We start from the raw sequence: 15266 nt of genomic DNA, 5'->3' as shown, positions 1-15266 counted from the left end.
AGTCCGTTAACGCTGCTATTAACCCTGTGTGACCAACTTTTTACTATTGATGCTGCCTATGCAGTATTAAAAAGATCTAATGTTAAAAATAATTAAAAAAAATAAAAAATAGTTATATACTCACCGTCCGTCGGCCCCCCGGATCCAGAACAGGCCGCAATGTACTCTTGGGACGGGAGCGTCACGCAAAGGCCTCGCTTGGATCCGGGGGAGGACGACGGAGGGTGAGTATAGAACTATTTTTTATTTTAATTATTTTTTTTAACAGGGATATGATGCCCACATTGCAATATACTACGTCGGCTGTGCAATACACTACGTGGGCTCGACAATACACTACGTGGGCTGGGCAATACACTACGTGGGCTGGGCAATACACTACGTGGGCTGGGCAATACACTACGTGGCCGGCCGCTAACAATCAGCGACAGGCGCAGTCCGGCCGCGAATTGGCGTGGGATTTGAACCACGCTTCGCTAATTGGTCGCGCCCGGCCAGCCGAATCCTATGTATTCAATGTATTATTCTAAAATCTTCATAAATAAACTACATACATATTCTAGAATACCCGACGCGTTAGAATCGGGCTACCATCTAGTTGTATCATAATAATAATTAAAAGCTGGATGTTACCATTTTACTACAGAAAACTTATGTAAACTTAAACATGAGCCATGTATGAGGGAGTCGGAGTCATGGAAATTGAGGAGTTGGAGGTTTGGCTTACCGACTCCACAGCCCTGCTCATCATTGTCACCTGGCCTCCCTGAGATCATCACGACCAGGTGACAATGATAGGAGTTGTATTCAGCACCAGCTGCGAACATATCGTATAAAATAAATTTATATTAAAAAAAAAAAAAAGGCATGGGCTCCCGTGTAATTTTTTGAACCAGTAGAGGGAAAGCCGACCACGGAGGCTAAGGCCATGTACACACGTTCAGTATTTTTTGCGTTTTTTTGCTATAAAAATGCGAAAAAAAAACCGCTTACATATGCCTCCCATTATTTTAAGTGTATTCCGCATTTCTTGTGCAAATGTTGCATTTTCTTCCGCAAAAAGATCGCATCGCGGAAAAAAAAAGCAACATGTTCATTAAATTTGCGGAATTGCGGGGATTCCGCACACCTAGGAATGCATTGATCTGCTTACTTCCCGCACGGGGCTGTGCCCACCATGCGGGAAGTAAGCGGATCATGTGCGGTTGGTACCCAGGGTGGAGGAGAGGAGACTCTCCTCCACGGACTGGGCACCATATAATTGGTCAAAAAGAAAAGAATTAAAATAAAAAATAGTGATATACTCACCTTCGATGGCCCCGGAGCCTTCCCGCCTCTCAGCGGTGCATGCTGCCGCTTCCGTTCCTATAGATGGTGTGTGTGAAGGACCTGCGATGACGTCGCGGTCACATGACCGCGATGACGTCGCGGTCACGTGACCGCGACGTCATCGAAGGTCCTGCACACACCATCTATAGGAACGGACGCCGCTGAGGAGATCGGCTGTCTGCAGAGGGTGAGTATAACCATTTTTTTAGTTTTTTTATTATTTTTAACATGATATCTTTTTACTATTCATGCTGCATAAGCAGCATCTATAGTAAAAAGTTGGTCACACTTGTCAAACAGTATGTTTGACAAGTGTGACCAACCTGTCAGTCAGTTTTCCAAGCGATGCTACAGATCGCTTGGAAAACTTTAGCATTCTGCAAGCTAATTTCGCTTGCAAAATGCTAAAAAAAAAAAACGCAAAAAAATGCGGATTTCTTGCAGAAAATTTCCGGTTTTCTTCAGGAAATTTCTGCAAGAAATCCTGACGTGTGCACATACCCTAATATACTGGGAAAATGGGCGTCAGAGCACAGCTTCTGGACCTGCATTGTGAGCGGCCCGATGAACTGAGGTGACCTCAATGAGATCATCAATAGCAACATGAGAAATTTCTCATTGTGCTAGCGGTGACATCATGAAGGTTACTGCAGTTCATCGGCCGGCTCACACTGAACTGAGCGTGGGAACAGCTGACAGTGACTGGTGGTAACTTTTATGACATTACGGCTCGTCACTGAAGCTGCATACCAAGCTCAGCTCAAAGTCTCCTGGATTCATGGCTGAACGGTCGCATCATGCCACTGCTCAGCCATATAATCCAGATGTAGTAGAGCTGGACTTCTTCGTGGGACAAATGGACTGTCGGACAGATGAGGAATTTTTTTTTTATTATTTTCATTCTTACAGTAATAAATGGGAAAATGAGGGTGGAGTGTGTTTATTTAATTTAAAGGCTGGGAACAAGGTGAACTGTACAGGGTTTCCCAGGCGCCAGTACTTGTCACATGGATGACACACAGATGTCATCCATATGCCACACACTTTGTCCACGCTGCAGAAATAAACACATCTGTGGGTTTTTCACACGGACACACAGTACCTGACATGTGCACACCACCATTGAATACAATGGTTGTGCATATGTCCATATTTGCGGTCCTTAAAGGGAACCTGTCACCCCGTTTTTTCCGTATGAGATAAAAATACTGTTAAACAGGGCCTGAGCTGTGCATTACAATAGTGTATTTTGTGGACCCCGATTCCCCACCTATGCTGCCGAAATACGTTACCAAAGTAGTCGTTTTCGCCTGTCAATCAGGCTGGTCTGGTCAGATGGGCGTGGTGTCTTCCCCCAGATCTTGCTTAGTTTTCCGTTGGTGGCGTAGTGGTTTGCGCATGCCCAAGTCCAGAATCCACTGCACAGGGGAGGGAAAAGAGCGCGATCTGCGCTATTCCCCTGGTGATCGTTGGGGGCGGCCATCTTCCTGTGGCCGCGCGTGCGCAGATCGAGCACTCTGCTGCCCGTGGCTTCAGGAAAATGGCCACGGGATGCCGCGCGTGCGCAGATGGAGATCGCGGCGGCCATTTTCCTGACATGTCCTGGCTTTGATGCGGGCTCACCGCTGGAGCCCTGCATCAAAGCGGGGGATCTGACCTCGGACGTACTATCCCGTCCGAGGTCAGAAAGGGGTTAAGCAGCATTTCAACATGTCAGAGCCTTTTATCAGAGACACGCATTGCTCCGAGAGGAGAACAGCAGTGCCTTGTTTCCCTCTCCACACCGTGAACATATGCACATTCAGCCAAGGCAAGTGTCATGGTCCCACCACTCATTGTGTCTTTGACGCAGTGAATGACAAGTCAGTCGTCCAACGTCCAATCCGGGGCAAGGGCGTACTGAGCTGACAATACTGTAAGTGACGGCTCAGCTGTCCAATTTGGGGCTGGGGCGTGCTGAGCTGTCAGCATTGAGTGTGACAGCCCAGCCATCCAATCAGAGCATGGGAGTGCTGGGTTTTCCTCAGGTGTCTCCCGTCCTTGGTTACCACCTGGCTTTCTGTATCTGATTGCTGCCAGTTGTAGTCTTAGGGTACCATCACACAGTGCCATTTTCATCGCTACGACGGTACGATTCGTGACGTTCTAGCGATATCGTTACGATATCGCAGTGTCTGACACGCAGCAGCGATCAGGGACCCTGCTGAGAATCGTACGTCGTAGCAGATCGTTTGGAACTTTCTTTCGTCGCTTGATCACCCGCTGACATCGCTGGATCGTTGTGTGTGACACCGATCCAGCGATGTGTTCGCTTGTAACCAGGGTAAACATCGGGTAACTAAGCGCAGGGCCGCGCTTAGTAACCCGATGTTTACCCTGGTTACCAGCGTAAACGTAAAAAAAACAAACAGTACATACTCACATTCCGGTGTCTGTCCTCCGGCGTCTCAGCTTCTCTGCACTGTGAGCGCCTGCCGGCCGGAAAGCGAGCACAGCGGTGACGTCACCGCTGTGCTTTCCGGCCGCCGTGCTTACACAGTGCAGAGAAGCTGAGACGCCGGAGGACAGACACCGGAATGTAAGTATGTACTGTTTGTTTTTTTTTACGTTTACGCTGGTAACCAGGGTAAACATCGGGTTACTAAGCGCGGCCCTGCGCTTAGTAACCCGATGTTTACCCTGGTTACCCGGGGACTTCGGCATCGCTCCAGCGCCGTGATTGCAAAGTGTGACCGCAGTCTACGACGCTGGAGCGATAATCATACGACGCTGCGATGTCACGGATCGTGCCGTCGTAGCGATGAAAATGCCATTGTGTGACGGTACCCTTAGCTTGTTGGTGTTTGTGTGCCTTGTATGTCTTTGTTCTGATCTATTGCTGCCTGACCTTGGCTCTGACATCCGTTTGCATAGCCCCTTTGTCTTGATCTGCTAATTTCCCGGAATTCTGACTAAAAATCGTGACCTGACTACACCTTTGTCCTTCCCCTTAGATTACGACAAGCTCTCTTGGTATGTGACACTGGAACTTTTGACTACCCTGTCTCACGGCTTGTCTGGGATTATTCACAGCAAGCATGCATGCGCATAGGTTGCACAAGGAGAACACAGGAGTATATGAGTTAAAACTAGTAATATTTATTTCATATACAAAAAGTCAATAGATCATGCATAAATACGTACAAAAAATTTTTAAGGTGCATAAGAATGGTTGAAAGAGACAGACATCCCCCGGTGTACCTTGCCCAGTAACTCAGTATGCGTAAAGGCAGTGAGCCGCTGATAATATATCACCAAAACCCCAATGGTATGTAAGGTATAACAGCAGCGCTTACCAATATGGAGGGCAACAGGACACCAGACTGGACCCAAAGAAAGAGACCCTTTCCCGGGAAATGTAATTTTAATATTTTACTACCTTATCTGGCCATGTGGTGTGTGAGACATGATGAGACACATCCTGTTTAATTTATGAAGGAGAAACTCTGAAAAGCTACAAAGTATTTTTTTCAAGGTCATAAGGCGGCCCTTACTATTGTTAAGAGGGCCAGCAGGTGTCTTGTGGACAGATGAGACCAAGATAGAGCTTTCATGGTAAAGCACATCATTCTACTGTTTACTCTAAATGGAATGACGCCTACAAATAAAAGAACACAGTAGTTCGTCAAATACAGTGGAGATTCAATGTATTTTGGGGTTGCTTTGCTGCCTCTGGGTGCATTGACTGCATGTAAAGGTACCTTCACACTAAACGATATCGCTAGCGATCCGTGACGTTGCAGCGTCCTGGATAGCGATATCGTTGTGTTTGACACGCAGCAGCGATCAGGATCCCGCTGTGAGATCGCTGGTCGTTGCTGAAAGTCCAGAACTTTATTTCGTCGCTGGATCTCCCGCTGACATCGCTGGATCGGTGTGTGTGACACCGATCCAGCGATGTCTTCACTGGTAACCAGGGTAAACATCGGGTTACTAAGCGCAGGGCCGCGCTTAGTAACCCGATGTTTACCCTGGTTACCATTGTAAAAGTAAAAAAAAAAAAAAAACACATACTCACATTCCGGTGCCCGGCATCCGCTTCCCTGCACTCCTCCTGCATCCTGTGTAAGTGCCGGCCGTAAAGCAGAGCGGTGACGTCACCGCTCTGCTCTGTGGGAGATGCCGGAGATGTTCGGCGCTGACACAGGATGCAGGAGGAGTGCAGGGAAGCGGACGCCGGGCACCGGAATGTGAGTATGTGTTTTTTTTTTTTACTTTTACAATGGTAACCAGGGTAAACATCGGGTTACTAAGCGCGGCCCTGCGCTTAGTAACCCGATGTTTACCCTGGTTACCAGGGGATTTCGGCATCGTTGGTCGCTGGAGAGCCGTCTGTGTGACAGCTCTCCAGCGACCACACAGCGACTAAACAGCGACGCTGCAGCGATCGGCATCGTTGTCTGTATCGCTGCAGCGTCGCTTAGTGTGAAGGTACCTTTAGGCATCATGAAAAGTGAAGATTTTGGGTCGCAATGTAGTGCCCAGTGTCAGAAAGCTGGGTTTGCATGCTAGGTCATGGGTCTTACAGTAGCACAATGACCCCAAACATACCGTATCTTTCGGACCATAAGATGCACCTAGTTTTTAGAGGAGGAAATTAGGGGGGGGGACCCGAAGCAAAAAAAATGTGGTCAATGGTCCCCTCATCCCCATCCTGGTATGCATGGTCCCATTCTTATTCTGATATGATTGATTGGCCCCCCTTCCAGTTCCCAGTATGATTCATTGATTGGCCCCCACCCAGTTCCTGGTATACATGGCGCCATCAGAAAAGATTAAAAAAACAAACAAACATTACTCTTACCTTATCTTCCTGCTCCCTTGCCAGCAGCTGCTTAATGCTTCTAAGCAGTGCATGGCAGGGACATCATGCGCTGCTCACAAGCAGAGCACAGCTCCCAGAATACTCACCGGGACTGTTCATCGGAGATTGCGGCGAAAATCCATTCCTCATCAGTAGCGCGCAGTGTCAGCCGCCTGCTTCCTGCTGGCAGTCACGAGTACCGATACTTAAGAGAAATGAATATGGAATGCAGTTCATATTCATTTCTCTTTAGCAGCCGACACAGGAGATAGCCGGAGCCGCTGGCTCCTGCCTCTGTGACCCGCTGCTTCTCTGATACCGCTCCCCCACCTCAGCAAGAGCCAATACATCCGGACTATAAGAGCACCCCCCATTTTCCTCCACATTTTCGGAGGAGAAAAGTGCGTCTTATAGTCTGAAAAATACGGTACTTCAAGAAACACAGAGAAATAAATGGAAACAAAGCACTGGAGAATTCAAAAGTGGTAATTCCAGCTCCAGTAGTATAAAGTCTTCCACCACTACCTCTTACATCTAGATGCTACAGAGAAACTGTGAATATACACATTAAAATCAGTTCATATTGCCTGCTTTGATAAATTTCTGAGTACAGATCATCTTAAAAAACATGAATCTGTCAATGAGTGCATGGAAGAAAACAAATCAAGTTATGGACTGTGGAAGAGGTCTATAAAGGCAATAATCCCTGGGATGATGATGATGATGATGGTGGAGGAAGAAAAAAAAGGAAGGAAGAATAAGAGGACTAAAAAAAGACTTATCGTATATACTCGAGTATAAGCCGAGATTTTCAGCCCAAATTTTTGGGCTGAAAGTGCCCCTCTCGGCTTATACTCGAGTCACGGTCTGTGGCAGGGTCGGCGGGTGAGGGGGAGAGGGCACTGAGGCATACTTACCTAGTCCCGGCGCTCCTGGCGCTCCCCCTGCCCGTCCCACGGTCTCCGGGTGCCGCAGCTCTTCCCCTGTTCAGCGGTCACGTGGGACCGATCATTAGAGAAATGAATATGGACTCCACTCCCATAGGGGCGGAGCCGCCTATTCATTTCTCTAATCAGAGGTAACGGTGACCGCTGACAGAGGAAGAGGCTGCGGCACCGAAGACCAGCTGTCCGGGGGAAGGAGCGGGACGCCGGGAGCAGGTAAGTATCGCATATTCACCTGTCCGCGTTCCACACGCCGGGCGCCGCTCTGTCTTCGCGTCCTCTTGCTCTGACTGTGCAGGTCAGAGGGCGCGATGACGCATATAGTGTGCGCGCCGCCCTCTGCCTGATCAGTCAGTGCAGAGAGATGCCGGGACGGGACGCTGAGGAGCTGCAAGCAAGAGAGGCGAGCATGTTTTATTATTTTTATTGCAGCAGCAGCACAGCTTTCTATGGCACATCTATGGGGGCAGTAATGAACGGTGCAGAGCACTATATGGCACATCTATGGGGCAGTAATGAACGGTGCAGAGCACTATATGGCACATCTATGGGGCAGTAATGAACGGTGCAGAGCACTATATGGCACATCTATGGGGCAGTAATGAACGGTGCAGAGCACTATATGGCACATCTATGGGGCAGTAATGAATGGTGCAGAGCACTATATGGCACATCTATGGGGCAGTAATGAATGGTGCAGAGCACTATATGGCACAGCTATGGGGCAATTATGAACGGTGCAGAGCACTATATGGCACAGCTATGGGGCAATTATGAACGGTGCAGAGCGCTATGGGGCAATTATGAACGGTGCACAGCTTTCTATGGCACAGCTATGGGGCAATTATGAACGGTGCAGAGCACTACATGGCACAGCTATGGGGCAATTATGAACGGTGCAGAGCGCTATGGGGCAATTATGAACGGTGCACAGCTTTCTATGGCACAGCTATGGGGCAATTATGAACGGTGCAGAGCACTATATGGCACAGCTATGGGGCAATAATGAACAGTATGGAGCATCTATTTTTGAAATTCACCGGTAGCTGCTGCATTTTCCACCCTAGGCTTATACTCGAGTCAATAAGTTTTCCCAGTTTTTTGTGGCAAAATTAGGGGGGTCGGCTTATACTCGGGTCGGCTTATACTCGAGTATATATACGGTAATCCTGAAGCATATACCCATGTTTGGGTGCATGAAATAGACCAGAAAAAACAAACAAACCACAGGATTTGAGTTTATGTTCCGCTGCTGTCATCCGGTGGTGTTGAGAAGTCTGGCCAATCCGGCCCATGTTCATTTTGATCAGTGTCAGCATTTTGAGTTAAAGGGCGGATGCGCCTATCAGTTATAATACCCCCGGAGGCACTAAAAACCTGTTCTTACAAAATGCTAGGGGCAGGGCAGGCCAGGCACTCCAAGGCGTAGAGAGACAGTTCATTCCACGTGCCTAGCTTGGCTACAGTTGTAAGGCACAGAGGAATCACGCAAGACGCTGGTACGATCAGCAAGGTACTCCTTCAGCATCTTCCAAAACTATTCCCTCCTTGTCAGAGAACCCCGCGCATCCGGGCCTGGGCGAAGGGAGGGTCGTAGAAAACTGTCCTAGACCTTTGATAGTGATCCTCTGCTGCATCAGGTGTGTGTCTCCCTCATCTCTACTCCTTGGTTGTCCAAGGGACGGTAACCTCTGCCACCAGTTTTGTCAGATGGGATTTTTTTTTTTTTTTTAATAGTTCTTCAACTAGGGCCTGCAATATTTTATTAGACCTCTCTGTCACGGGAAAGAGAGATGGAAAGTTATCCTTGTGGTTTGGGTCTAGAAGGGTGACCAATCAGTAATTACAGGTGCTTCTCACAAGATTAGAATATCATAAAAAGTTAATTTCAGTTCTTCAATACAAATCTTGAAACTCATTATATAGAGTCATTACAAAGTGATCTATTTCAAGTGTTTATTTCTGTTAATGTTGAGGATTACGGCTTACAGCCAATGAAAACCCAAAAGTCATTATCTTAGTAAATTTGAATACTTTATAACACCAGCTTGAAAAATGATGTTAAAATCAGAAATGTTGGCCTACTGAAATGTTGGTTCAGTAAATGCACTCAATACTTGGTCGGGGCTCCTTTTGCATCAATTACTGTATTAATGCAGTGTGGCATGGAGGCGATCAGCCTGTGGCACTGCTGAGGTGTTATGGAAGCCCAGGTTGCTTTGATTGCAGCCTTCAGCTCGTCTGTATTGTTAGGTCTGGTGTCTCATCTTCCTCTTGACAATACCCCATAGGTTCTCTATGGGGTAAGGTCAGGTGAGTTTGCTGGCCAATCAAGCAGTGATATTGTTGTGTTTAAACCAGGCATTAGTACTTTTGGCAGTGTGGAAAGTTGCCAAGTCCTGATGGAAAATGAAATTTCCATCTCCAAAAAGCTTGTCGGCATAGGGAAGCATAAAGTGCTCTAAAATTTCCTAGTAGATGTCTGCGCTGACTTTGGTCTTGATAAAACAGTGGACCTACACCAGCAGATGGCACGGCTCCCCAAACCATCACTGCTTGAAGTTTAGTGTGAAGTTTCCACAAGCAGCTTGGATTGTGGCCTCTCCACTCTTCCTCCAGACTCTGGGACCTTGATTTCCAAATGAAATGCAAAATTTACATTCATCTGAAAACGACACCTTGGGCCACTGAGCAACAGTCCAGTTATTTTTCTCCTGGGCCCAGGTGAGACCCTTTTGGCATTGTCTATTGGTCATAAGTGACTTGACACAAGGAATGCGACATTTGTAGCCCATGCCCTGGAAACATCCGTGTGTGGTGGCTCTTGAAGCAATGACTCCAGCAGCAGTCCACTCCTTGTGAATCTCCCACAAATGTTTGAATGGCCTTTTCTCATTCCTGTCAAGGATTCCTTTTACTCAACTTTCCAATAATATGCTTGGATACAGCACTCTGTGAACAGGCAGCTTCTTTAGCAATGACCTTTTGTGACTTACCCTCCTTGTGGAGTGTGTCAATGACTGCCTTTTGGACATTTGTCGAGTCAGCAGTCTTCCCCATGATTGTGGAGCCTACTGAAACAGACTAAGGGACATTTTTAATACATAGGAAGCCTTTGCAGGTGTTTTTTGTTAATTTATCTAATTTACTGAGATAATGACTTTGTGTTTTCATTGACTGTAAGCCATAATCATCAACATTAACAGAAATAAACACTTTAAATAGATCACTGTTTATAATGCCACTATATGAGTTTCACTTTTTGTATTGAACAACTGAAATTAATATTTATGATATTCTAATTTTGTGATAAGCACCTGTGGTGTTGGTCAAAATGCGTACAACGCAAGAGTCATGGGAAACGCAGCGAAACAAACTCAGTCATGTGTGCCAGACTGCCAGCAGCCAAGACTTCCATGTCCCCACCAAGAGGGCGACTGTCCATCTTCTCCTCCTCAGGCCATCCACGCTGAACAGATGGGTTGAAGGTGGTGTGGGTAGTACTGTGCATAGCACAGGCAAACATCTCCTGTTCCTCATCCCACTCGTTATCACCCAATTCGCACTGAGAATATGGTGAGCTGGGTAGCATTACCCTATATAATTTCTAGTTTCATCTCAACTTGCTCTGTCTGCAAAGCCTCCTCTTTATCCTGTTTAATTGTGAGCAGCGAGCATTTCAAAAGACAGAAGTGGGATGGTGATGACGATCATGGCGTCATCGTTACTCACCATCTTGGACGAGTCCTCAAAGTTTGGGTGTCCTCGTCCCCGCAACTGCATGATTTGCGACTACTAGACAGTCTGAATACATGTGGGGGCCTGTATAGCAGTCGCAAATCATGCAGCTGAGGCGACGAAAATGAAATCTCTGAGCACGCCAAAATACTCGGAGACCACCTGAGCATGCTCTGGAAAACCCGAGCAACGAGTATACTCGCTCATCACTAATGGACATGGATGTCTGACATCTGTGTGGTTTTCCAAAACTTTGAGGACTCGTCCGAGATGGTGAGCGGCAATGATGCCATAATCTGCGTCACCATCCCACTTCTCTGTCTCATGAAATGCTCGCTGCTCATAACTACTCGCTCATCACTAATGCCCACTCATCAGCTCTTTTGTGTGGAGGCTGACCGGAATACGGACGGCATGTTGCAGATGGCATTCAACTACTGCCCTCTTCTGCTCACAAAGCCAAGCCAACATATGTAACGTTGAGTTGCAACAAGTGGTGACGTCAAACACCAGTAGGTGGGCTGAAAGTTGCAAATGATGCTGCAGCATTGCCAGTGCGGCAGCAGCTGTAACTGACTTGTGGAAATAGGCACACGCGCGGTGCACTTTCACAAGTAGCTCAGGCAGACCTGGATAGGTTTTGAGAAACTGGACCACTAAGTCGAGCAAGTGGGCCAGGCATAGTACGTGTGCGAGGTTGCCAAGCTTCAAAGCGGACACCAGGTTACGTCCATTGTCACACACGATCATGCCTGGTTGTAGGTTCAGGGGCAAGAGTCACAGATCAGTCTGGTCTGTTAGACCTTTCAACTCTGCGGTGGTATGCAGTTTGTCACCAAAGAAGCTTAGCTTCAGCAGAGCATGTTTCTGTTTGGCCAAGGCATTGCTGAAAGCTTGCGACTGATGTTGACGTTTCTGACATGGAGGGTGAGGAGGAGGAACTGCTGAAGAAGGTGGGGGAAGCCCTGATTGAACCAGGGTCCGCAATCCTTGGTGTCGGTAGCACGTGTTCTGTTCCACGTTCCGACTGGTTCCCAGCTTCCACAATGTTCCCCAGTGTTCTGTCAGGGATATGTAGCGTCCCTGGCCACAAGCACAACCACAACAACGTGTCCGTGGTTAAGTGAACCTTCCCAGTAACAGCATCGGTCAGGGGACGGCTGATGTTATGGGACTCTTGCTTATGTAAGGCGAGGACAGCACAGCAGGAGAAATAGTGGCGGCTGGGGACAGAGTACCAAGGAACTGCGGCTACCATGAGGTTGCGTAAAGCTCCAGAAGATATCCAAAAGCCTAAACTGCAACATTTCCAGGGCAAGCAGTCTGGAAATGTGGTCGTTTAGCATTGTGACCTGTGGTTGGGTGGGTGGCTGTGTATTGACGCTTGTGTTCCAAGGACTGGGGTAGGGACAACTGAACTCTTTGCTGGGACAAGGATGTGGTTGCAAGTGTGCAACGACAGCTGCAGGCTGGGAGGCATCTTTGCCTGCGTCATGGACAGGGTATTGGCGTGCACGTATAACAGGGGAAAAAGCAGCGGTGTCACCCTCAGACTGTTTCTGGACCCTGCCGTTCGGCCCAACTGGTCGGGTACTTTGCTCTCATGTGCCTGAGCATGCTGGTGGTGGTCAGGCTGGTAGTCGTGCTGTCCCTGCTGATGCTGGCACAACAGATGTTGAAAATGGACTTTTTTAGGTTAACTGGACTGTCTTTAAAAAAAAAGCGCCAGACTTAAGAACACCTAACCATTGGCCTGACAACTTTACCTGTGTTGATGCTCTGGGGAACAGTTGCCTGCCGTGTGTCTCTGGCCATCCCACTGTCTCTTCCTGTCTGTTGCGGTCCTGTGGATCCCTCCCCCTCTGCACTGCTGTCCTCGCTCTACATGTCACCTTCCCAGGTTGGGTCAAAGACTTCATTGTCCACCACCTTGTCTTCCACTTCCGCACCCTGGTCCTCCTCATGACTTGCTGATGCAAATATCACTTTTTAGCAATTGTGTCTCATCATCATCCATGTCTTGGGACAGTAATTGCATTTCCCCACCGTCGCCATCTTGTGACCGTGGCTACCTGTGATCTCCTCATGTCCCGTTTGAAACGGGCAGGGCGAGAGGCCAAAATCTATAAATGGAAATGTAACCAGCTCTTTGGATTGTTCAAATGTGATCTCCGGGCACTCAGTATGGCAGGAGGAAGGAGGATCAGAGTTAGGATTATGTGGTCCAGAATCACAACTACTGAGACTGGACAGTGTGGAAGACAGGGTGGTGCTGGCAAAGTGACTGGAGGCATTATCTACTATCCATCCAACAACCTTTTTCATGTGAGCAAATCAACCCTAAAAGGGTCTACATACCTTCCCATAGCAAAGTGACTGGAAGCATTATCTGCTATCCATCCAACAACCTTTTTCACGTGAGTAAATCAACCCTAAAAGGGTCTACATACATTCCCATAGGGAGTAAAATCATCCCTAAAGGGTCTACGTGCATTCCCATAGGGAGCAAATCATCCCTAAAGGGTCTACGTACATTCCCATAGGGAGCAAATCATCCCTAAAGGGTCTACGTACATTCCCATAGGGAGCAAATCATCCCTAAAGGGTCTACGTACATTCCCATAGGGAGCAGCACCAACAAACTGCTCTACCCATCCTGCCTACCAGAGCATTACCTCCTCCAGCTCGCGGCACAGCCTGGCATTAGCTCCAGTTGGCTCCAGAATTTGGCATAACTCTAGTAAGAGTTTACCAAAGTGAGGATTCTCCTCCAAATCTTCTTCCTCCAACTGAAGCATCGGGAGACGGCTATTCACTAGAAGGAGAGATACATTTATTAGTCAGGTGACAACTCCAGGAGGACATAAAAACTGAACAAGGGAGAAAATATGTTTGTATCTGCAGGATGTGTCCAATGTTGAGGGTCCCATGTCCCCTAGCATAACCTTCTCGAGTAAAGAAGCCACCAAGTACCCTTCCTTTTAGCTCACCATCCATGCGGCTGACAGACACAGAGGAGCATCAGACATCACCGATCCCTGTGTCATTCACTTATAGATTACCTCCAGTTGGCGCACACAGACTAGAGATAGTCAGGTAAGACAGTACTGCCGCGCCTTGTGGCATGACAGTGCCAGGCTGGAAGTTAAGAGGTGGCACTCCTGCCCCCATGCAGCAGCCACAGGATGGAATGGGACGTGCCAATCAAATCACACAAACTTTAAAAGAGACTAAAATGGACAATGACAGGCAGGACATTCATTGTGGCCCCTAATACTGCTCAGGGGATTACAGGCTGACTCACATAACTAGCTGCAGGGCAGAATAAAAAAAACAAAAAAACAATAGCACCACTCAATCACGTGGCCATGTCTGGTACTGCATCTCAGCTCCATTTAAGAAATTGAGACTTATTTGCAGCTAAACCGCAGTACCAGCCAGTTACATGAAAAAAAGTGGCGCTGTTGAGTTTTGTGGTGAAGGGGCACCACGTTATATAAGGATCCATCTCATCAAGAAACACACTTAATATAAGCCAGCCTGGGCATGGTCTCACTGTAGTGGGTCCCTCATCAACCAGGTGCCACCCTGGGTCCCACAATATCTCTGGTCTCATGGATAAATGGGACAGTCCTTGATATATAGGAAAACGCCACTGTATATGTTGGATTGGTGATGTCCACAGCCTTGAGAAGTGGCCGCGCATGCGCAGTCACTCCACCTTGTAAGTCAATGGAGGAGATCCATATACTTAGGTACACGGGTCACAGGACTTCCCTTGACACATCGACAAACACATGGTAACAACCGTGTACTCACCATACTGGAAGTTCCGGGCCGCCATCTCCACAACGTGCAGTCTCCGCCGAGTCTCCTCTCACTTCTGCTCTGTCACTTGCCCCCGTTATACATCTTGGGTTTTTACACCGAAGCGGGAAAGATTCAAACTGACGTCACTGGTAAGGGCTCCGAACACGGCCGCTAGAGGGCGCGCACACTGAAACTGTTATGTCTTCTCTTCTTGCTCTACGGAAAGATGGCGACCGCCTGGAGCAGGCCAGTGTGGGTCACCGCAGCGTTATCCTTCCGCCGGTCTCGTGGTCCTGATACACAAGGGACTCATTGCATGAACTGTGCACAGTTATAATGAGAGGTAAAGGAGTTTCACTGGAATTAAAGCATTGTCCCTAAAGGAGGAGAATGGGCTAAAATGAAGCAATAACGATGACTTGCACCAGTATAGCAGTGATGACGTCACGTCCAGCAGTCACTGACCGCTACAGCCGATCACTGGCCTCTGTGGTGACGTTCGGCTGCAGTGGACAAATGGGACGTCACAACCGCCAGTAAGAGGCGACAGTCAGTGATGCTGAAGTGCTGGGCTTCGGGCGGCAGGAATTTTTATAGCATTC

The 15266-nt window shown here is 48.0% G+C and overlaps 1 protein-coding gene across 2 annotated transcripts in view; it reads right to left on the bottom strand.

The window, feature by feature from the left end:
* HAUS4 (HAUS augmin like complex subunit 4) overlaps positions 1-14966 on the bottom strand; it is a 39406-nt gene extending 24440 nt beyond the window's left edge. Inside the window, exons 1-2 of one of the 2 annotated variants that reach the window (XM_077299068.1) lie at positions 14674-14966; positions 13530-13669 (exon numbers count right to left, since the gene is read on the bottom strand). In XM_077299068.1, the coding sequence (XP_077155183.1) occupies positions 13530-13669; positions 14674-14698 (165 nt within the window). In that variant the 5' untranslated portion in view covers positions 14699-14966. The remainder of the gene's footprint in view (positions 1-13529; positions 13670-14673) is intronic. The other variant, XM_077299073.1, reaches the window with a different exon arrangement.
* Between the last annotated feature and the right edge of the window lie 300 nt (positions 14967-15266).

The sequence above is a fragment of the Ranitomeya variabilis genome, chromosome 1 (assembly GCF_051348905.1).
Source record: "Ranitomeya variabilis isolate aRanVar5 chromosome 1, aRanVar5.hap1, whole genome shotgun sequence".
NCBI lineage: Eukaryota > Metazoa > Chordata > Amphibia > Anura > Dendrobatidae > Ranitomeya > Ranitomeya variabilis.
Note: the sequence above shows the minus strand (reverse complement) of the source record. Positions and strands in the feature narration are given on the sequence as shown.